Here is a 24,086-nt window from a genome sequence, read left to right as displayed (position 1 = left end):
TTTAAACCTTTTATTGATTTTGGTGGTTGTGTACAATCTAATGTTGGGAGAATTTGTTTGGCAGTTACTTGGTTTACCAATGTGTAGAACTACAGAGAAAAGAGTTGGACATGGGAATCTGTGCAGCCTTGCGTGCAGTAACTCAACAGTCATGCTGCATTGGAAGTGTCTCATGCCAAAATCATAAGCACAGGCTTAGTTGATAGTTGTTGTTACTTAATGTTGTCCAACAGTTATAGAGGCAGTAACAGTGTGGCACGCTCTGATTTACTTGGGAAAAACCCATGACCAATTTAACACGCGCATGGATAAGTCAAAATAAAGTCCCAAATTAAACCTGAGCAATCTTTCTTTGCGTTTTTTAAATAGTAGATTTATAATTGAAGAAGTTCTAGGATGAATCGGATTTATAGTCTTTCCTGAGCAAATATAAAGAACATTGGGAGGCTAAAATGAACACAGTAAACATGGTAGCACAATGCAAATGCAGCCTTTAGTTGAAATGATTGCTGTGGAGTTATGCTTCCTGGATTAGGTTTTAATGAGTTACAGCAGCATATGATTCATTATTCCAACCCAAGCAAAACTAATATGCAACTAACCCAAACAAAGCCAATGTTTGACAAGTTGCTTCATTTAACTGTTCAAATAAAAAGGGCTAAGTGGGGAAACAACAAATGCTGGAAGTCTGGGACAAAAACACAAAATTCTAGAAATACACAGATCATACAGCATCTATAAAGAGGAAAAATCACCAGTTAACATTTTTAGTCTGAATTATTAACTTTTTTTCTTTCCAGATTCTGCCTGATCTGTGTATTTTCAACATTTTCTGTTTTTGTTGCTTCATTTAACTCTCTCTGAACTATTTGAGCGAATAATGTACCTAAACACATAGTTCTACACTGTGCACTTAACTTCTGCTGATAGTGCTCATATTAATAGTTTGTTCAGCCAGGGAGTTTTTTAAAAAAAAAAAATATTTTTCTGGATTTTACTGTAACTTAATTGGCCACTTGGCATCTGAGAATTTGGTCATCAAGCTGGCTGGCTCAGATTTTCTATCCAATAAAATGATCAAAATAAAAAATCCAACTTTTGAATCTTTACTGCCAAGTCAAACTGTAGGATTTGGGTTTACTGTATTAGTTTGTTTTTGGGAGTGTGTTTTGTTACTGTAATCGTGAATGGTAGACTAATTCCAGTAGTAAGGGCACATTCTTCGTGGCACTGGTTTGACACTTGGCCAGGCATTTTCAGCTGCACAGAGCTAAATGAGACAAAGGTGGTTATCATAGTTCACTTCGATGTCCAACAAAAATATAGCCGAGAGGAAAGCAGTATTACTACACAATGCCAATTGATGTACCTGAGTATTCTTGTCCATTGTTTACAGATTCTCTATCTATAAATATTGGGCCATAATTTGTTGTGGCAGGTCATCTAACAGCGTCTACCATCAGTTAGACTTGCCCATGCACATTTAGGTTTTAACTTTTTTTAGGTGGCAAGTTGCTGAAAGTGTGAGGTGATAACGTTGTAGTGAGGGAAAGAGGGCATCTGGGACCTGAGTGAACAGGGCAAGCAACAGGGTATCTCCTTAACCAATCAGATTGAAGGATTGTGAAATAAACAGTGCAAGGATTGAGAAAGAAGTGTGAATTAGAGTGGGTGAATTCAATGTCAAATCAGGTACAGAAAGAAAAATATAGAGAGGGAAAGAAAGATTGGATTATGAGAGAGAGAAAAGAGACAGAAAGGAAAAGGAAAAAATAAATACATTTTACATTTTTAAAATCTCCACCAACAATTAAAATCTGAAGGAATGAGACTCCACACTTGTAGTAGTTAATTTTCAGTGCCAAAGAGGTTGACTGGCAGTAATTAACACTTATCACATTGTTAAAAAGCTACTTAGGCTGAACTGGGCAAGACTTAAGATTTCTGTGTCAAATTTAGTTCATTTCTACTGCAAAAATACTACAACTTCACACCGTTCAAAGCATTTCAATGGTGAGGCAGACAGCGAGATGCCATTTCCGTGAACGGCGGAGCAGCACATCTTGGACAGCAACTTTTGGATTTCCACGTCTAACCATGCATCTGCCCTCACCTGAAGTTGCTGTAGCATTTGCGCATAAATAATGGGAAGCGCCATTAGCCTCACTGTTATTTTGACAGCAAATTCTGGCCCACTATGTTGGGATGTTTTCCCACGTTAAAGGAGCTATATAAATGCAAGTTGTTGTTGCTTAAAAACATATTCTTTTTAAGAAAGGTAGCGCCCTCAAAATGACTATTGCCATTGCATGCTGGAAAATTGGTGGGATTCTTCTGGCTGAAGCACCTCAAAGAAGTCAGTCAAGCAGCTACCTACAACAAACCTGGCATCTGTAGAAAGCAACAATCCAAGCATTAGAAGCAATTAGCATCTATCACTGGGTAATTCATGCCTCAATCTAATCAGGGGAGCTATGACTTGGGTAGCCCTGGTCAGCACCCCAGGTAGTCATTGGCATGCCTTTGTGTATTGTGTTATGGAGCTCACTGTTCATTGTGGAAGTAAATGCCTTGGTCTTGCAGATTGGCATCTTAGCTGTACTGTACTTGAGAGTTGAGGAGTATGAGGATCAGATATATTGGTTTTCAGTTTTGACCTGACCACTACAGCTGTAGAGACATGCCGCAAATTCCATAGATAGAAGCACCTTTTGTAATTCTGAGTAAGACTGCAACCAGAAGGCATTAGCTTACTACTGACCTACTAGACCTTCTTGAAATGTCTGCAAAGAAAGCTATTCAAAGGGTCTCCACTGATTTAGTTTGTTTTACCTTTTTGTGAGCTGGTTCAAAACTATATTGTTATTTAAGCTATCTTTGACAACTGGCTGTATCTACTGCTGCTGCAAATGACTAACCATGAATAAACCTGTTTGGTAGTTTACTCTTGTACAAAATTGTCTGCTGTGACTGTTACTGTAAATTCTATTCTTGTCCTGGCATGCTATCCCAGACTTCTTTGTCTCATGTTATGTTTCATTTCAAATGGAGTAAGGGTTCTTGCCTTTTAGAACTGACTTATTTTGTTGAGCAAAACTGGTGAGAGTTGGAATTGTAATTAGAAATTGAGAAGAAAGCTAATCAAAAGCTTTGTTAGAGCTGAGAAGCCTATAATTTGTAGAAAGAATTTAGATTGCAAGAAAGTTTGTGCTTTGCCGGATATGGATGGCGGTGATCCTATCTGTACAGTTACTGACTTTAGAGGCGTGTGCTTTTTGTTAGCTCTGTTTCCAAAAGCTTGAACGATAAAGCTGTTCTGTTAATTGAGACCAGAGAGTACAGTGAAGCATGTGGTTAATGAGGAAGAAAAGGATGTGGTTACAGAAATGGTTTATGTTCTTGTACAACAAAAAGCAGCTAGTTCATTGCTGACAAACTAGCTTTATTGACAACAGATATATCATCTCCTTGGCTGTAGATGAGCCAATTGTGTTAACCTAGTTATGGAAATAAAGCTACTCAGAAGAACACCACATTTTGTGAAGCAGATGATCCAATTAAAATTTTAGTGGCTTCAAGTCTATTTTATATGTGACAGTTTTGTTTACATTTTTCAAACAGCACATTAAGTGAAGTTGGGACAGATATGTGAGGTGATTTGTGTAGAACAGGATCCGCTGTCTTAAGCTTTGTACAAGTAACTTCAAGTATACCTCCTTTGTCCACTGGTTTGTTTGTTCATGTGTGTGTATGTATGTATTGGCTACTGCCCCAGACCCGAGCTCACCCACCTCTTTGCTAGTCCATTCTGTTCCCTTCTATTTCCATCCTCTTCTCTCCTCTGAGTCCCAGCCATTCATTCTTCTTACTACCCCCTTCCTCTCACCCCCATCCCCCTCCCCACCGTCACTTCTGCAACATGCCCCCAAACTTCTATCTGCCAATCTCCTCTCCTGCTCTAGGGTCCTGATTTGGCTTCCCTTTACACCGATCTATGCATCATCTGTCACGTCATCTACCTCTGGTTGTCCCCAAGTAGTAACGGCAACTGTCTCATCCCCTTCTCCTGCCACCAGACCTGCTCTCTTCTCCCTTTCCTCTCCATTCACCTCTGACACGGTGGCTGTCCACTGCAGAATGCTCCCATGTAAACAGGAGCCTCCACATCCATGACCTTATCCTGGAGGACTCAGTTGACATGCTGGGCTGACTAAAACCTGTCTCATAAGTGATTCTTTTCCCTTCATCAAGTCCCCTTGGCCCAGCTACACATTCTGTTATGAACCCCCCAAAGCACTGTCTCCCACCTCGACCAGTCCTCTTGCGGCTTGGCTCCTCTGCTTACAAGCACCTCACCGTTTACCACCCCACCCGCCTCTGCTTCAAGGCCTTCTAAAGCTCCCTGCTGAATTACTTAATTAATTAACTGCAACCTTGATCTCATCCTGACTGCTCCTCATCACTCAAATACCCCTTCTCATCCCACTTTTTGGCAAAATGATCAACTGCTCCCTCTTGGTGGGCATTGTTTCTCTCTTTCTCCTCCCAATTTCTTTACCTTATTTTGTCTTCACTCTTTGCACCCCCCGTGTGTGTGTGTGTGTGTGTGTGTGTGTGTGTGTACGCACGCGCTTGTTTCTCATGCTCAATTCCTGATGTGGAAGCACTTGCAATTAGAGGCAGTTTCACAATATAAATACTGTATATGCCTCCAGAGGCACGAGACCTGCTCTCAGGTAAAACACTGCTGATGGTAAACACAATTGGCAGCCTCCCATAGCACAAACCACAGCTTTGCTGTAAGTAGGCTGAGCTCACAGCCCACTGAATAGCCCAGCAATACAGTTTTTGCATTCCTGGCCTATACAGATATTCTATCTGATTTCTATTACTCTCTCTGTCTCCATCTCTATCTCTGTATCCCTATCTCTGTCCAACTCTATCTCTCTCTCTCTAGCTCCATCTCATCAGTGAGGGCAGAAGAGGTGGCTATCATTCTGGCTGAGGCACTCCTATGGTGCTCTTCCCTCTCCCCACTCCCAGCATAGGAATGAAGCAGTTCAGTTACCACTCATCTGTCCAAAGCTTCCCCAGCCATTGGAAAAGTCATCGGAACCAATTGAAAAGATTGTTTGTGTATTTTAGTAAACTGAGCAGCTGTGAGTGCAACTTTAGAAAAGTTTGTTTTTCCTTTTGCTGCAGTAGCTCAATGTGTACAATTACTTGTGCACTAACATTTCTGCATTCTTTCACAGGCGCAAGAATCTGGCTTTTCATTGGTTTCATGCTAATGTTTGGATCTCTCATAGCTTCCATGTGGATCCTATTTGGGGCGTATGTTGTACCTAGTAAGTAGTAATTTTTACCTGGTCCTATAAATGATGGCTGACTTTCTAAACATTTACCCGTATTATAACAACCAAGCTAATGTCTATCTAAGGTTGGCTGGAAATTCTGTGTGCTCTTTTATTTTGGTTGGAGGATTTGTTTTAAATGGAGATTGACCCTATCAGATAAAATTTCACGGTTGAATGACATTGAGAAGTATAATGTCACTGCTGCAGTGCTTTGCTGTATGAATGCCATTCCCTCAGGATGGTAGAATATGGGCTTCCTCTATTTCCTGAGATGCATTCCAATCTCCTGGGGCCTTCAACAGGAGAAACCATTGAAGTTTCCAGCATATAATGAGTCAATTTGACCTATCTTTTCTGTGCCGGCTCTTTGCTAGAGCAAATCAAAATCAATCTCATGCCCTACAATCTCCCCATAGTCCTGTACCTTCCTCTGCTTCAAATGTTTATCTACTCTTCCCTTTAAAAGATGCTAGGGTCTTAAAAGAAGAGCGATGTGGAGGGATTTAGGAAGAGAATTCCAGAGCATGGGGTCGAGGCAGCTAAAGGCACAACCATTAATGGAGTGGGGGAGTGAGTTGCACAAGAGGCCGGAGTCAGAGCAATGGAGAGATCGGGGGGAAAGGTTGTAGCACTGGTATAGGTTACAGTAGATAAGGTGAGATTTGGTTTGAATTGTTGAGTAGCTTTATTTCGCTGTAAGATAAATGTACAGAGCAATAGTTAAGATCAGATTCTCTTAATTAAATCAGTAAAACTTATCTTTACATAATAGTATAAAAATAATGAGCATGTGACATTCCCCCACACCAAGTGGGTTAGAACATAAGAACATAAGAAATAGGAGCAGGAGTAGGCCAATTGGCCCCTCGAGCCTGCTCCGCCATTCAATAAGATCATGGCTGATCTGATCCTAACCTCAAATCTAAATTCATGTCCAATTTCCTGCCCGCTCCCCGTATCCCCTAATTCCCTTTACTTCTAGGAAACTGTCTATTTCTGTTTTAAATTTATTCAATGATGTAGCTTCTACAGCTTCCTGGGGCAGCAAATTCCACAGACCTACTACCCTCTGAGTGAAGAAGTTTCTCCTCATCTCTGTTTCGAAAGAGCAGCCCCTTATTCTAAGATTATGCCCCCTAGTTCTAGTTTCACCCATCCTTGGGAACATCCTTACCGCATCCACCCGATCAAGCCCCTTCACAATCTTATATGTTTCAATAAGATCGCCTCTCATTCTTCTGAACTCCAATGAGTAGAGTCCCAATCTACTCAACCTCTCCTCATATGTCCGCCCCCTCATTCCCGGGATTAACCGAGTGAACCTTCTTTGTACTGCCTCGAGAGCAAGTATGTCTTTTCTTAAGTATGGAGACCAAAACTGTATGCAGTATTCCAGGTGCGGTCTCACCAATACCTTATATAACTGCAGCAATACCTCCCTGTTTTTATATTCTATCCCCCTAGCAATAAACGCCAACATTCCGTTGGCCTTCTTGATCACCTGCTGCGCCTGCATACTAATTTTTGATTTTCTTGCACTAGGACCCCCAGATCCCTTTGTACTGCAGTACTTTCCAGTTTCTTGCCATTAAGATAATAACTTGCTCTCTGATTTTTCCTGCCAAAGTGCATAACCTCACATTTTCCAATATTGTATTGCATCTGCCAAATCTCCGCCCACTCACCCAGCCTGTCTATATCCCCTTGTAGGTTTTTTATGTCCCCCTCACTCTCTACTTTTCCTCCCATCTTTGTATCATCTTACTTAACTTGAATACATTAACTCTTCTGAATTCTGTTCTACACTCCACGGCAGAACCTCTTCTTCCTGCAGACTCCTGTCTTTCACAGCCTTTTGTTGCCTGACTGCCTGTTCAGTGTCCTCTTTCCAAAATCCACACTGCCTTTTTGGTGACTGTCTCTCTTAGCCCTCATTTCACAGAGACCGATCAAAAGATTTTCCAACACAATGGGTGAGAGGTGTTTTCCCAATTACCCAGAAAAGCTACCAAATCATTTATTTACTTTGTGGGGAAAACAACTTCCTTTAAGCATATCAACCACCCTTTGTCTGGGAACCCCCTTTTTAAAAAAAAAAATACACATTGCTTTTAAAACACAGCATTAACACTCTTTTCCCCAAATCCTTTGTGGAAAGATGGCCAAAAAATCCTGAAATGTAATAGTCGTCGAGGGGGCAGCATGTAGATGAGAAAGGGGTGATGGTGTGGGGGTGAGAAGAGAAGGCATTGATAGAGATTTTTTGACTGCGATCAGGTAAGAGTGGACCCAAGTAAAAGTCGTTCCACTGAGCTCGACATCAGAGGAGAAGGTCAGCTGTGTCAAAGGCTGCAGAGAGGTCGAGGAGGGATAATGCACCATAGTCACAGTCATGGAGCACGTTGTTCATGACTCTGGTTAGGGCTGCTTAAGTACTGTGAGAGGGAAGGAATTGAAGGGATTCAAACAGAGTTGCGGGAGATCAGAGATGGGGTGGTAGTTTGCAAAGACCGAGTGGATGAGGGTGGGGTTTTTTTTTGAGGAGGGAGCTGATGATTGTGGTTTTGAAAGGGGAGGGGGTCAGTACCTGAGAAGAGGGAACCATTTATAATATTAACCAGCATGAGAACCAGGGAGGTAAATTAAGTTGTCAGCAATTCAGTGGGAATCAAGGGAACAGGAGGACGGTCTCGGGCAAAATGAGCTTGGAGTGGACCTGGGGTGAAATAGGATAGAAACTAGAGAGTCCGCTCAGGGCTAGGGTAGGGGGTCCAATTGGATGAAGTTTGGGTTGTATGCGAGGAAGAGAGAGGAACGCAACAGAGGCTGCTGAACAGATGGCCTATCTTGGTGACAAAGTAATCCATGAGCTCTTTGCATTTGTTCTTAGAGGAGAGAGGGGTTTAAGGAGGCAGATGGTAGTGGAAAAAAGAAGCCTCGCTGTGCTCTCCAGGATGATCCTAGAGTAGTGGGTGGTTTTGGCAGAGGAGAGTAAAGCTTGATTTGATCCAGCCAGTTCTAGTGAAGGATGGCTAAGCCATTTGTGTGCCAGATATGCTTAAGTGTGTGCTCCTTGGACATGAGGGAGCAAAGATATAAAAAAAAAGGAGCAGATTTGTCCTTAACCTGAATTTACTTAACCTGAAAGTACCACAGTTCTATGTTTGACTATTTTTAGGAGTAAAATATAAAATCTACATTCAACAATTTAACAGTTAATATACATTTAGAGTACTGGATTTGAATACAGCTCAGACTAATGATTTGAAAGGATTCATAGCTGGTGAAGAATGAAGACTTGCGTGAATCAATGTGAAAAGTCTCAATCAAGTTCTTTGAAATGAGTCAACAGCGCAATCACATTAAATTGATGGTCTCATTCTAAGAAAACACAGGAATGGTTGGTGTAAATAGAAATTCAGACTGGAAGAATAGCAGGTGCTGTTCTCAGGATTTAGTTTAGGGAAAATGCTGCAGTGAAGTAGCAGGTTACAACTGCCCATGTTGTGTTGGGAATGCAAAAGTAATAGCTTGCTTCATGAATTTTGATGAGCTCAAAGATTCTCTTTTTAATCCCCTGTTCCCCACCCAATCAAAAAAAACAAGTCAATCTTGTTAATCCATTTTCATTGTATTTTCTTCTGTTTATTGACTGACTGAGCCATGAAGTAAATTGTTCCACATGAAGTAAAATCTTCCCTATAGAACAATTGCAATTTAATACTTCAATATTAATTCCACTTACAAGTATATTAAATAAACTGTTATTACCATGTGATCAGTTAATGTGTGTATATCAGCAGGCCTTAAGTGCTTTTAACCAGTCAAGTTAAAATAGATTTTTTTTCAGTTTTATTCAGTTTGTGTTTTATTTTTGTTTTGCTGTAATAAAGACCTACAGCTACAAACTATTTCTAGAACTCAATAAAATCAAATGAACAGATTAAAATAGATGACAAAATCTGTGTCATCTAACTGGTCCATTTAAACCGATATGTTCTAAATCTAATCTGTTTCCTTGGTTAATGTTCCGATACTTTTTGTTGCAGAGCTTAATGTGTATCCAGGCCTGGCTGTGTTCTTTCAGAATGCATTAATATTTTTCAGGTAAGTGGGTCATTTGCTTCAGGAAATGGTCAGTTGCTGCATTGTTCCTCAGAGGTGTAATAGTTTCTTGCTTACAAAACACTAACTCACACGTTTTTTTACTAGGCCATACACCCTTGCCAGACTCATCTGTTGTGAATTGTTGTTTGTTGTAAACAATTTTACAACACCAAGTTATAGTCCAGCAATTTTATTTTAAATTCACAAGCTTTCGGAGATTTTCTCCTTCCTCAGGTTTGTGTGTGTGATCTGGAATGCAGTGCCCAAAAGGGTGATGGAAGCAGATTCAATAGTAACTTTCAAAAGGGAATTGGATAAATACTTGAAGGGAAACAATTTACAGGGCTATGGGGAAAGAGCAGGGGAGTGGGACTGATTAGATAGCTCTACCAAACAGCTGGCAAAGGCATGATGGGCCGAATGGCCTCCTTCTGTGCTGTAGCAGTCTATGATTCTATCTCTTCTGTGAGACCCACCTGCAGCTTTCTTGATCCCCTGCCAACTCGGCTCCTAACCACTCATTATCCCATCTCGTCTTGAGCTTGCTGACCATCCTCAATCACTCCCTCTCATCAGGCATTGTTTCCCCTCTTGTTCAAAACTACCTGCCTGCCTCCCCCACTTCTTAAAGTGTAACCTTGGCCCTTCCACCCTCTAACTACCCCTATCTTCAACCATCGCTTTCTCTTAAGGTTCTGGACAGTGCTGTCACCTCTCAACTCCTTGCGCACTGCTCCTAATTAAATCCCATCAGTCTGGCTTCCACCTCACCCACAGCAATGAGAGCATCCTGGTCAAAGTCACCAACAACACTCTGTGTGACTGTGACCATGATGCTGTATCCCTCCTTGACCTCTCTGCAGCTTTAAACATGGTCGACCACCACCTCTTCTCCGTGGCACTGCTGATTCATAGTTCTAGTCTTGCCTTTCACAACACAGCCAGCACATCCCCTCTTGCAATGGCTTCCCATCCAATGCCCACAGCCTAAGCTCTGCCCTAGCCCATGGTTCTATCCTTACCGCTCCTATTCGTCATCTATATACTCCTCTCAGCAATGCTATCGGGGAATAAAGGGATATGAGATCAGGGCGAGCATATTGAATTAGGACTACTGTTCGTGTGCAGGGTAAACCAACATGGACTGGTTGGGTGGAACGTCCTGTTTCCATATTGTAAGCATGACATCAGCTTTCACAAGTATGCCAATAATACCCAGTCTTCTCCCCATAAACAGCCTTAATTCCATGATTATCGCTATGTTGTCTGACCAGCGGATGAATGCACTCTTCTGTAAACCATATGTCTCTCAGGCCTCACAGATTAGGTGAGGCTATCACCACTTCCCTGCCTTGTGCCAACTTCCCTAATCTCCTTTGCATCCCTTTTACCCCAACCCTGCCAGCAGATTATAAATCACAACCCCGCTGCATATCACCCTCCAGAATGTTTGTTCCCTCATGAGCAAAGCTCTCCTTCCATAACCTCATCACAGATGAATCTATTGTCATTCTGACCAACAGAAACCTGGCTTATGATCATTAGATCCTCTCTCACTGAAGCTTTCAACCTGACTATAGATTCCATCATTCCATCTTATCATCAACCTCTCCCTGGATTCTTCTGGCATTTTTGCCTCCTTTTGAGCACCTCGTCCTCTTCGTGTCTCACTTCAAATCCTCAATCTGTACTCTCCTCTCAAGCCCCATGCCTACTTCCTCACAGACCTCTCCTCCCTTTTCTTCTTTCTTAGCCTCGGCACCTGACACTTCATTCTTAGTGATTTCAACTTACACTTAAACTCCTCTAGTTTCCCTCCTCTGACTTCTCTGCCCTCCGTTCTTCACTCAGTCTCAGCTTTCACATGAACTCTTCCGACCCTACCCACAGTCTTCCCCCTTGACTTTGACATTTCTTGTATCTCTCTACTTCCAAGGCCTCTGTCACCAATGAAATCGTCTATGACAACTTTCTCATCTCCCTTAACAATCGCATCCCTTCATCTTCCCCAACTCACATCACCTATCCTGGGAAAAAAACTTACTTTCTCAGGCCCTCCACCCATCAGAACATTCTTGCCACTGTTGATCTGCTCCTTTGTCTCTGCTTTGATGTACTCATTCCTACCAAATCGATCACTATCTCCCATCTCTGCCTTTTCCTGGTACTTCCTCATCTTCACTTCCTTAATTTCGAGGGCCACAGATTTGAGTGCATCTGATTTGCAATTGGTCTAGTCATTTATTGCCAGATCTGGCTGGAGCATGCTAAGCACAACTGTGCCTCACTTTCCTCAACCAAAACCTCTTCCTGCTCCAAGATTGTCCTGCAGAGCAGGGAACCCCAAGGCTCCTTTTCTCTGTCTCTCTTCAATCCAATTTCCCCACTCCCCTCCAAACCTAATGTGAAGCGCCTTGGGACATTTTACTATGTGAAAGGCGCTATCTAAATACAAGTTATTATTGAAGAGTGCATGGATTTCTTTTGGGCCAGAGACCATCCGTACAGCTGCCTTTGCTGCTACCTCCCTCGATGCTCCTAATCTACTGAAGTCTCCCACCCACTCTACCCCCAATCACCTGCCACTTTACAATTTCTATTCCATCTTTCCTTCCTGCCCTCTCCAAGCTTATGTCGTCCATAAGACCCCGCTCCTGCTCATGAGGCCCTCCCCACTGAATTACTGGCCACTCTGCTTGCTGACATTGTAAATGGTTCTGTTTCTTCATTTCCCTTTTCGTTTCAAAATCACCATCATTACCCCCTTCCTCAAAAAAACCTATCCTCAACCTAACTATTCTCTCCCAACTATTGCCCCATCACTAGCCTTCCTTTTCTCTCTAAGATACTTGAACATGTCATTTCCTCCTAGATCCATTTCCCAAAACGTTCTGTTTGAATCCCTTCCATTCAGTTTCTACCCTGCTCACCACATTCACACCACTCTAAAGTCATGAATCTCAGAAGGATACTAGTGAATTTTTACCTCCCTCTTCCCAGTTGACCAAAAACCTGCCAAGCTTGATGTACTTCTTGTATTGCACTTATACAACATACTTGTATTTTAGTTTTGTAAATTAAAATGGTTACCTAACTGTTTTTACTCTTCAAAACAGTATTTTAAAATTAGAATTTTAGAAATTGAGCAATAAATGATGAAAGAGGTAGAATACTTGAATACAAAAATAAAGACGAGTGCTCTGTGCCCTGCGGTTTGTATTTGAAACTGGATTTTAAAAAAAATATTTCTTGTAACTTTGCATTATTTGCGCTAAGTAGAGATTTTGTGAAAATCTAGTTGTACCTTATTTTCAAGAAAGCCTGATCAGCTCAACAGCTTGGTTTCAGTTCCTTTTATTAATCTTTAGAGACCAAAGGTATCGTAAGGATGTTACAAGCAACAGACTTGTTCCCTGGGGACTTTAGCTATAATGGTAATACTGTAGTTTGAAGTGTACTACACAAGTCTGTATATGTGTGCCACCATTGCTGCAACAAAGAGTTCTACTTTTCAATATCACATTTAAGAAAAACAACACATCTTCACAGCTTTCCCAATGGCTTAATGGGTAAAATTAGCTGCAGCCCCCTTGGGCTAAGATAGGGAAAAAGATCAGCCGCTATTCTTGCATGTCACAGCTGCCCAGTTATTCCTGCTCCAGAGAACGTATGTGCGGACCATCTCGGGCTTGACAATATGATGGGATCCTTGTTTAAGTTGCTTCTGACACTGTCCAATCTCTCATAGAATAGCCATTTCAATGAGCTATTGGAAGGCAACTGATACTCTGACACTTTGTATCCAAGCAAGACTCAGTGCCTTCAATGGAGGACAGAACAAAATTGGAACTGGAGGGAAAGAAACCTGCATTCCCTAAAAAAAAATACCGTAGCACTAAATTAATCCGAGGAGAAGTTGTCACAATTTTGCTAAAATCTCGAGAGGTGGGTCTCCTAGTGCTACCAAAGGATAACGTCAACAGAGGCAAGCTTGCATATACAGTTTCATTATTGCTGCCGGTGCTCTGTATCTGCCCACAGTGTAAACTGGGTGAATTCCAGAGCACAAGTGGAAATAGTTGCTGCAGTAGAGATCTCCAGAAATTCTAGTGTGAAGATGTTAATAAAGTTTCGCCCCACCTTTACAGACTAACTGGAACTGCTGACTGCTGCTTAGTTTTGCATACAGATTTTCATGGAATGTAGCTTGAAAACTTTTTATGACATTAACATTAAATTAAATTCACCTTTTTCTAATCCCATAGTTGGATATTTTGAGAGTGCTTTTTATGGAAGCAACGCATTTCCATTGCCGGGAATTTCCTTAGAGCCACTCCCCTACTGCATTGGAAACCCTATTTACACATAAAGAGGGTTTCTATTACACTTCCGGTGAAATTACGGCAACGGATTGAGAGCAAATTGAGGAAATTCCCAGTGCATGACTGTATTGTCAAGTCCACAAGTAGCTGATGTAGATCCTAGCTCAGCTTAGCTTAATGGAGTGTAGTCCTGCATGTTTTTTTTAAAAAAGTGGCTTCTATTCACATCAGATAGAAGTGCAGGATGACACTAGCTATTATGTACTCTGGACACCATTCTCTCATAGTAATTCTAGCAACCAGACTCAACACACCTGATCAGCTGCTTTCTAGTGAATAGTATGAAAAACATTCAGGCAACTAGGAATTTCATTGTAGTATATATCACTAGGTTCGAGTATTTCTAGATTAAGATTAGCAACAGCAAGGTTTAAGATTCTGAGGGTGTTTTAACATTAAAATTCAGACAATTGAAACCTAAAATCATTTTTTAAAAAAATTTTGTTTTGAAATATTTTTTGCGTAACTGAGAAGTTTGATTATTACTTTGAGGGTACTGACTCAAAACAGTTACTGAACCTAACAAGTACACAGGAGCTGAATTAAACATACTGTTCAAAGCAAGATTGGAGAATCCTTGTGACTACTGATAATTCAGCCCCAGTCACTTTCAGACTCTACCTCCTGCAGCCAAATAGCCTGAAACTCACTATTTATTTATAAAACGAGAAAAAGTTGCTTATTCCTTCTGAACTCTCCTTCCATTTTTATAAATTTTCGCTGCTTTTCTCAAACAAACAAACTTACATTTATGTAGAGCCTTTCATCCTCTCAGGACGCACCAAAGCGTTTCACAGCCAATGAATTACTTTTGAAGAGTAGTCACTTTTACCATGTAGGGAAACATGGCAACTGATTTGCGCACAGCAAGGTTCCACAAACAGTGATGAAATAAATGATGGTTTAATCTGGTTTTGGTGGTGTTGGTTGAGCGTTAAATGTTGGCCAGGTCACAATGAGGGAGCTCTGGCTCTTCCTCAAATAATGCTGTGGGATCATTCACGTTCACCTGAGCAGGCAGATGGAGACTCAGCTTAACATCTCATTCAAAAGACAACACCTTTGATGGTGCAGCTCTCCTTTGGTGTCAGTCTAGATTATGTGCTCAAGTTCTGGCCTCAGTCATCTCCTGAAGGCGATGACTTTTGCTGGGTTCCACAAATTCTGACAAACCTCCAGGAGCTTGCCGAAGTGACCATTCTTAATGTTTGATCCAAGACGATGAGTGTTGCTAATTAAACTTTTTGTACCCAAATTAAGAATGTAGGAATCGATTAAGCATCTTGCCTTGTCTTGTTTTGCAGCAGCCTGATCTATAAGTTTGGAAGAACAGAGGAACTTTGGGCATAGATTCTGCCTAACTCAGCACTGATTCAGGATACTCTGCACACGAACGACAACTACAAATACACATTGTTTTGTATTTTTGGCCAAATATTAATTCAAGTTGATTTTAGTGATAAAGCATATTCAAAATAGTTTTGAAAAACTCATCTTTTTATTTTAAGAACATTTAATATTTTGTATTCTGATACTGCTTTGTGAATAATCATATTGAGTCATATAAACAGAGGATGATGCACTGTTTGGGCTGATAACTGTCATATGACCTCTACTCAGTTAAATTCATTGGAAAAATATGGGTAGTATATCAGATATATGTTGCTAGAATTATTGTTGCCACAATTATTGCTGCTTTTCATTTTTAAAAAAATCCTGATCCTCTGCACCCCCAAAGCATTATAACTTGTAAACTTTCAGTTTTGCTGAATATTTGTAGCTGTTAGTTATCTGTTTAACTATTTTAAAAACACTTAGAAGGCACTGCTGTTGAATCATATTGTTTGCTCCAACTCTGTTTTTAGTTGTCTGAGGGACCGCCACTGTTAATTAATGGGTTTATTTTTTTCCTTGAACAATATTTATGAAATAAACCTTTTCAGTGGCATATTTTTTTGTGGCGTTTTCTGTTAAACAAAATTCACAAAATAAATTAATTCTGTTCTGTTGCAAGGCTGGAGAAAATTAGCCATTTGAAGACTTGGTATAGTTGACTTAAAATAATTGATTTTCTTTTTCATTTTATCAACGACCCTCATCTTATGAATGTTTTTAAAAATTTCACACATATAACAAGGATTTTGAAAGGAATTGATAGGGTAGATAGAGAGAAACTTTTTCCAGTGGTGGGGGGAGTCTAGGACAAGGGGACAAAACCTTAAAATCAGAGCCAAGCCATTCAGGAGAGAAGTTAGTTAGTTAACAATCACTTCACGCAAAGGGTGGTAGAAGTGTAGAATTCGCCCACAAAAAGAAGTAGATGCTAGCTCAATTAATAATTTTAAATCTGACATCGATAGCTTCTTGCTAGCCAAGGATATTAAAGGATATGGAGCCAAGGCGGGCGGATGGAGTTAGAATACAGATCAGCCATGATCTCATTGAATGGCAGAACAGGCTCGAGAGGCTGAATGACCTACTTATGTTCCTATATATTCATTTGATCCAGTATCCACAGCCTTTTGGGGAGAGAACTCTAGATTTCCACTACTCTTTGTGTGGAAAAAGTGCTTCCTCCTTTTCACTCCTGAATGGCCTAGCTCTAATTTTAAGATTGTACCCCCTTGTTCTGGATTCCCCACCAGAGGAAATAGCTTCTCTGCATCTACCTATCAAATCCTTTTATCATTTTAAGCATCTCAATTAAATCACCCTTCAACTGTCTAAACTCAAGGGAATACAAGCTGTCCTCATAACTTAACTCTTTAAGCCCCGGTATCATTCCGGTGAATATGCCACCTTGTACTCCCGCCAAGGTCAACATATCCTTTCTGCAGTGTGGTGCCCAACGCTGAACGCAATATTCCAGATGGGGTCTGACTTAAGGTTCTGTATAACTAAGGAGTCACTTCCTCACTTTTGAATTTCAATCCCCTTGAGATAAAGGCCAACATTCCATTAGCCTTTTTGTACCTGTGCGTCAGCTTTGTGATTTATGTATATGGACACCCAAATCCCTTTGCTCCTCCATACTTCCTGGTCTGTCACCATTAAGAAAATATTACGATTTGTCTTTCTCCGATCCAAAATGGATGACCTCACACTTCCCCACATTGAATTCCATCTGCCACAGTTTTGCCCATTCACTTAAACTGTCTATGCCCCTTTGTAATTTCCTGTTCCCATCTACACAACTTATCCAAACTTAGTGTCATCTGCAAACTTGGATATACAACTCTCTATTGCTTCATCCAAGTTATTGATGCATGTGATGAAAAGGTGTGACCCCAGTACAGATCCCTGGGGAACACCACTTGTCACATCCTGCCAAGTAGAGAATGAACCATTTACCCCTGACGCAATTTTCTTTCATACTCCCTTTTTGCACCTCATTATTTTCTTTATATCCCCTTTTTGCATTTTCAGGCTCTCCTAGTCTTCTGGCTATCCACTTTTTCTTGCATTTGTGTAAGCCTTTTCTTTTAGCTTGATGCTGTCTCTCACCTTGTTTGTTGACCACGATTGCTTAACTGCAAAAGTGGAGCTTTTGCCCTTCAGGAGTATGTACTGGTTTTGTATTGTACCAAAAACATCTTTTGAATACTTCCCACTGTTTGTAGGTTTACCCATTGACAGCTCAGCCCAGTTTACTGTGGTCAATTTATTTCTCCCTTTTGAAGTTGGCCTTACTTAAAATTAAAACCATGGTTTGTGACCTTCACTTCTCCATCTCAAACCTAATATCAAATTCAATCTATCATATTAATGGAGAAAATGTCCATGGTGTTTTACCGGGGGTGGAGAGGGGGATGGGATTAGTGGGGTGTCTGGAAACTTGCTCAAAAAGATGAGGTTTGAGAAGGTTTTTAATGTTGGTGACAGGAAATGAGAGGTGGAGGGACTTGGGGAGGTAGTTTGAGAGTAGAATTGATGTGGGTGAAGGCTCTACTGATAGGGCCAAGGGAGCTGGCAGGGATGAACAAAAAATCACAACCAGAGGGCTTGAAGGATGTTGGACATATACAGTTGGAGTGGGGTAAAGCCATGCAAGGATTTGAATACGAGGATGAGAATTTCAAATTTAATGGTTTGGTGAACTGGAAGCCAGTGTAGGGCAGTGGGGATTGGGGTGATGGGTGAGCAAGTCTTGTGGTTTGGACAGAATATGGGCAGCTGTGTTTTGGACCAGTTGGAGGATGGGAAGCCAGCAAGAGTAATGTTGGAGAAATCAAGTCTAAAGGTGACAAAAGCTTGGACTGAAGTAAATGTAGCAAACGCTTTTATCCCAAGTTAGGTGGGTGCAAAAAAATACAACCAGGTAGATTATCTTCCATTACACTTGTATTTTCTATTATTCCCTTTGTTTCTAACTTTGTGTGTACTTTTTCTGGAATTTTTTTAAAAAAGAGAAACACTATAACTTCCTCATAATTAATATGGAATATGGTATGGGATGTACATGGGGTAAAGTATGTAAATTTAAGAACTGGAAACGAAAGTAAAAATTAGGACCAAAGATTTAAAATTTAGAAAAGATTTAAAACCCACTCATAGGATCTATATTAATGACTTAGATGAAGGGACTGAGTATAATGTATCCAAGTTTGCTGATGATACAAAGCTAGGTGGGAAAGTAAGCAGTGAGGAGGACACAAAGAGTCTGCAAAGGTATATAGACAGGTTAAGTGAGTGGGCAAGAAGGTAGCAGATGGAGTATAATGTGAGGAAATGTGAGGTTTTTTTCCTTCGTTCAAGGGATGTGGGCGTCGCGGGCAAGGCCAGCATTTATTGCCCATCCCTAATTGCCCTTGAGAAGGTGGTGGTGAGCTGTCTCCTTGAACCGCTGCTGTCCGTGTGGTGAAGGTTCTCCCACAGTGCTGTTAGGGAGTTCCAGGATTTTGACCCAGCGACGATGAAGGAATGGCGATATATTTCCAAGTCGGGATGATGTGTGACTTGGAGGGGAACATGCAGGTGGTGTTGTTCCCATGTGCCTGCTGCCCTTGTCCTTCTAGGTGGTAGAGGTCGCGGGTTTGGGAGGTGCTGTGGAAGAAGCCTTGGCCAGTTGCTGCAGTGCATCCTCTAGATGGTACACACTGCAGCCACGGTGTGCCGGTGGTGAAGGGAATGAATGTTTAGGGCGGTGGATGGGGTGCCAATCAAGCGGGCTGCTTTGTCCTGGATGGTGTCGAGCTTCTTGAGTGTTGTTGGAGCTGCACTCATCCAAGCAAGGGGAGAGTATTCCATCACACTCCTGACTTGTGCCTTGTAGATGGTGGAAGGGCTTTGGGGAGTCAGGAGGTGAGTCACTCACCGCAGAATACCCAGCCTCTGACCTGCTCTTGGAGCCACAGTATTTATGTGGCTGGTCCAGTTAAGTTTCTGGTCAATGGTGACCCCCAGGATGTTGATTGTGGGGGATTTGGCAATGGTAATGCTGTTGAATGTCACGGGGAGGTGGTCATTGCCTGGCACTCGTATGGCGCAAATGTTACTTGCCACTTATCAGCCCAAGCCTGGATGTTGTCCAGGTCTTGCTGCATGTGGGCATGGACTGCTTCATTATCTGAGGGGTTGCGAATGGAACTGGACACTGTGCAATCATCAGTGAACATCCCCATTTCTGACCTTATGATGGAGGGAAGGTCATTGATGAAGCAGCTGAAGATGGTTGGGCCGAGGACGCTGCCCTGAGGAACTCCTGCAGCAATGTCCTGGGGCTGAGATGATTTGCCTCCAACAACCACTACCATCTTCCTTTGTGCTAGGTATGACTCCAGCCACTGGAGAGTTTTCCCCCTGATTCCCATTGACTTCAATTTTGCTGGGGCTCCTTGGTGCCACACTCGGTCAAATGCTGCCTTGATGTCAAGGGCAGTCACTCTCACCTCTGGAATTCAGCTGTTTTGTCCATGTTTGTTACTCACTTTGGTTATTCACTTTGGTAGGAAGAATAGAAGAACAAAATATTTTTTTAATGGTGAGAAACTAGTAAATGTTGGTGTTCAGAAAGACTTGGGTGTCCTGTTGCAAGAAACACAAAAAGTTAGCATGCAGGTACAGCAGGCAATTAGGAAAGCAAATGGCATGTTGGCCTTTATTGCAAGGGAGTTGGAGTACAAGAGTAAGGAAGTCTTATTACAATTGTACAGGGCTCAGTGAGACCTCACCTGGAGTACTGCGTACAGTTTTGGTCTCCTTATCTAAGGAAGGATATACTTGCCTTAGAGGCGGTGCAACGAGGGTTCACTAGATTGATTCTTAGGATGAGAGGGTTGTCCTATGAGGAGCGATTGAGTAGAATGGGCCTATACTCTCTGGAGTTTAGAAGAATGAGAGGTGATCTCATTGAAACATAAGATTCTGAGGGGGCTTGACAAGGTAAATGCTGAGATGTTATTCCCCTGGATCGAGAGTCTAGAACTAGGTGGCAGAGTCGCAAGATAAGGAGTCGGCCATTTAAGACTGAGATGAGGAGGAATTTCTTCACTCAGAGGGTTGTGAATCTTTGGAATTCTCTTCTCCTGAGGGTGGTGGATGCTGAATCATTGAGTATATTCAAGGCTGAGATGGATAGATTTTTGGACTCTAGGGGAATCAAGGGAATTGGGGATCGGGCAGGAAAGTGGAGTTGGGGCCGACGATCCACCATGATCTGATCGAATGGTGGAGCAGGCTCGAGGGGCCATATGGCCTACTCCTGCTCCTATTTCTTATGTTCTTATGTGTGCCTGTGTTTTTCCCTTCTCATTTAATTGCTTAACAGAAATCCGATGTCTTTTGCTGGGAACATGTGATTGCAAATCAAAATACTTAACCTCCTTCATTTTAAGATTTGTGCCGTATTGAGGGCCTATTGTCCCGTAGAGTAGACATGCCGGGTAGATTACATAGAACTTGATAGAAAAGGCCATCACAACTTTATATTTAGCTCATTTGGGGATAAATTCAGGGAAAACTGCTCTGTGTCAACTGTTTATTTTAGGAAGATTTGACACTTCGAGTACCAGTTTTTTTTTGTATTCGTCCATGGGATGTTGGCGTCGCTGGCAAGGCCAGCATTTATTGCCCATCCCTAATTGCCCTTGAGAAGGCGGTGGTGAGCCGCCTCCTTGAACCGCTGCAATCCGTGTGGTGAAGATTCTCCCACAGTGCTGTTAGGTAGGGAGTTCCAGGATTTTGACCCAGCAACGATGAAGGAACAGCGGGACGGTGTGTGACTTGGAGGGGAACGTGCAGGTGGTGTTGTTCCCATGTGCCTGCTGCCCTTGTCCTTCTAGGTGGTAGAGGTCGCGGGTTTGGGAGGTGCTGTCGAAGAAGCCTTAGCGAGTTGCTGCAGTGCATCTTGTAGATGATACACACTGCAGCCACGGTGTGTCGGTGGTGAAGGGAGTGAATGTTTAGGGTGGTGGATGGGGTACCAATCAAGTGGGCTGTTTTGTCCTGGATGGTGTTGAGCTTCTTGAGTATTGTTGAAGCTGCACTCATCCAGGCAAGTGGAGAGTATTCCATCACACTCCTGACTTGTGCCTTGTAGATGGTGGAAAGGCTTTGGGGAGTCAGGTGAGTCACTCGCTGCAGAATCCCCAGCCTCTGACCTGCTCTTGTAGCCAAATGTGGCTGGTCCAGTTAAATTTCTGGTCAATGGTGACCCCCAGGATGTTGATGGTGGGGGTTTCGGTAATGGTAATGCCGTTGAATGTCAAGGGGAGGCGGTTAAACTCTCTCTTGTTGGAGATGGTCATTGCCTGGTATTTGCCTGGCGAGAATGTCACTTGCCACTTATTAGTACAAGTCTGTATGTTGTCCAGGTCTTGCCATATACGGGCACGGACAGCTTCATTATCTGAGGGTTTACAAATGGAATTGAACACTGCAATCATCAGCGAACATCCCCATTTCTGACCTTATGATGGAGGGAAGATCATTGATAAAGCAGCTGAAGATGGTTGGGCCGAGGACACTGCCCTGAGGAACTCCTGCAGCAATGTCTGGGGGCTGAGATGATTGATGTCCAACAACAATTACCATCTTCCTTTGTGGAAGGTATGACTCCAGCCACTGGAGAGTTTTCCCCTGATTTCCATTGACTTCAATTTTACTCTGGCTCCTTGGTGCCACACTCTATCAAATGCTGCCTTGATGTCAAGGGCAGTCACTCTCACCTCAGCTGGAATTCAGCTCTTTTGTCCATGTTTGGACCAAGGCTGTAATGAGGTCTGGAGCCGAGTCATCTTGGTGGAACCCAAACTGAGCATTGGTGAGCAGGTTATTGGTGAGTAAGTGCCGCTTGATAGCACTGTCGACGACATCTTCCATCACTTTGCTGATGATTGAGGGTAGATTGATGGGGCGGTAATTGGCCGGATTGGATTTGTCCTGCTTTTTGTGGACAGGACATACCTGGGCAATTTTCCACATTGTCGGGTAGATGCCAGTGTTGTAGCTGTACAGGAACAGCTTGGCTAGAGGCGCGGCTAGTTCTGGAGTGTAAGTCTTCAGCACTACAGCTGGGATGTTGTCGGGGCCCGTAGCCTTTTCTGTATCCGGTGCACTCAGCCGTTTGTTGATATCACATGGAGTGAATCGAATTGGCTGAAGACCGGCTTCTGTGATGGTGGGGATATCCGGAGGAGGCCGAGATGGATCATCCACTCGGCATTTCTGGCTAAAGATGATTGCAAATGCTTCAGCCTTGTCTTTTGCACTCGCTTGCTGGACTCTGTCATCATTGAGGATGGGAATGTTCACGGAGCCTTCTCCTCTTGTTAGTTGTTTAATTGTCCACCAACATTCACGACTGGGTGTGGCAGGACTGCAGAGATTTGATCTGATCTGTTGGTTGTGGAATCGCTTAGCTCTGACTGGCATGTTGCTTCTGCTGTTTAGCATGCATGTAGTCTTCTGTTGTAGCTTCACCAGGTTGGCACCTCATTTTTAGGTACCCCTGGTGCTGCTCCTGGCATACTCTTCTATACTCTTCATTGAACCAGGGTTGATCCCCTGGCTTGTTGGTAATGGTAGAGTGAGGAATATGCCAGGCCATGAGGTTACAGATTGTGCTGGAATACAATTCTGCTGCTGATGATGGCCTGCAGTGCCTCATGGATGCCCAGTTTTGAGCTGCTAGATCTGTTCTGAATCTATCCCATTTAGCATAGTGATAGTGCCACGCAACATGTTGGATGGTGTCCTCAGTGTGAAGACGGGACTTCGTCTCCGCAAGGACTGTGCAGTGGTCACTCCTACCAATACTGATCTGGACAGATGCATCTGCGACAGGTAGATTGGTGAGGACGAGGTCAAGTAGGTTTTCCCCTAGTGTTGGTTCGCTCACCACATGCTGCAGGTCCAGTCTGGGAGCTATGTCCTTCAGGACTTGGCCAGCTCGGTCAGTAGAGGTGCTACTGAGCCACTCTTGGTGATGGACATTGAAGTCCCCCACCCAGAGTACATTCTGTGCCCTTGCTACCTCATTGCTCAACATGGAGGAGGACTGATTCATCAGCTGAGGGAGGACGGTAGGTGGTAATCAGCAGGAGGTTTCCTTGCCCATGTTTGACCTGATACCATGAGATTTCATGGGGTCCGGAGTCAATGTTGAGGACTCCCAGGGCCACTCCCTCCTGACTGTATGGCACTGTACCGCCACCTCTGGTCGGTCTCTCCTGCCGATGGGACAGGACATACCCAGAAATGGAAGAGCCGGAGACGTTTGCTGAAAGGTATGATTCTGAGAGTATGGCTATGTCACGCTGTTGCTTGACTAGTCTGTGGGACAGCTCTCCCAATTTTGGCACAAGTCCCCAGATGTTAGTGAGGAGGACTTTGCAGGGTCGACTGGGCTTGGTTTGCCTTTCGTGTTTGATGCCTGGTGGTCCATCCGGCTTTATTCTTACTGTGATTTTCTGTAGCGATATTGTGCAACTGAGTCACATATAGGCCAGACCGGGTAAGGACGGCAGGTTTCCTTCCCTAAAGGACATTAGTGAACCAGATGGGTTTTTACGACAATCCGGTAGTTTCATTGCCACCATTGCAGATACTAATTTTTTTAATTCCAGATTTTATTTTAATTTAATTAATTGCTCTCTCTATGTCCTGCTGGGATGTTTTCACAGCTGCCGCAGCCCACCAATATCTCGTCAAACTGGCCATTTTTTGAGTATTAGACAAGAGATTTGACTATTGAGGGCATCACAGCTATGGCTTAATTCAACCCTCATTCAACATATATTTG

At 42.7% G+C, this 24,086-nt stretch overlaps 1 protein-coding gene across 1 annotated transcript in view; it reads left to right on the top strand.

Annotated features, from left to right (window-relative positions):
- Window positions 1–15,796, top strand: part of LOC137326993 (transmembrane protein 50B) — a 52,184-nt gene extending 36,388 nt beyond the window's left edge. The window contains exons 5-7 of the mRNA XM_067992373.1: window positions 5,256–5,348; window positions 9,407–9,464; window positions 15,151–15,796. Of these exons, the coding sequence (XP_067848474.1) occupies window positions 5,256–5,348; window positions 9,407–9,464; window positions 15,151–15,196 (197 nt within the window). The 3' untranslated portion in view covers window positions 15,197–15,796. The remainder of the gene's footprint in view (window positions 1–5,255; window positions 5,349–9,406; window positions 9,465–15,150) is intronic.
- The last annotated feature ends 8,290 nt before the right edge of the window (window positions 15,797–24,086 follow it).

Source organism: Heptranchias perlo, chromosome 11 (assembly GCF_035084215.1).
Source record: "Heptranchias perlo isolate sHepPer1 chromosome 11, sHepPer1.hap1, whole genome shotgun sequence".
Lineage (NCBI taxonomy): Eukaryota > Metazoa > Chordata > Chondrichthyes > Hexanchiformes > Hexanchidae > Heptranchias > Heptranchias perlo.
Note: the sequence above shows the minus strand (reverse complement) of the source record. Positions and strands in the feature narration are given on the sequence as shown.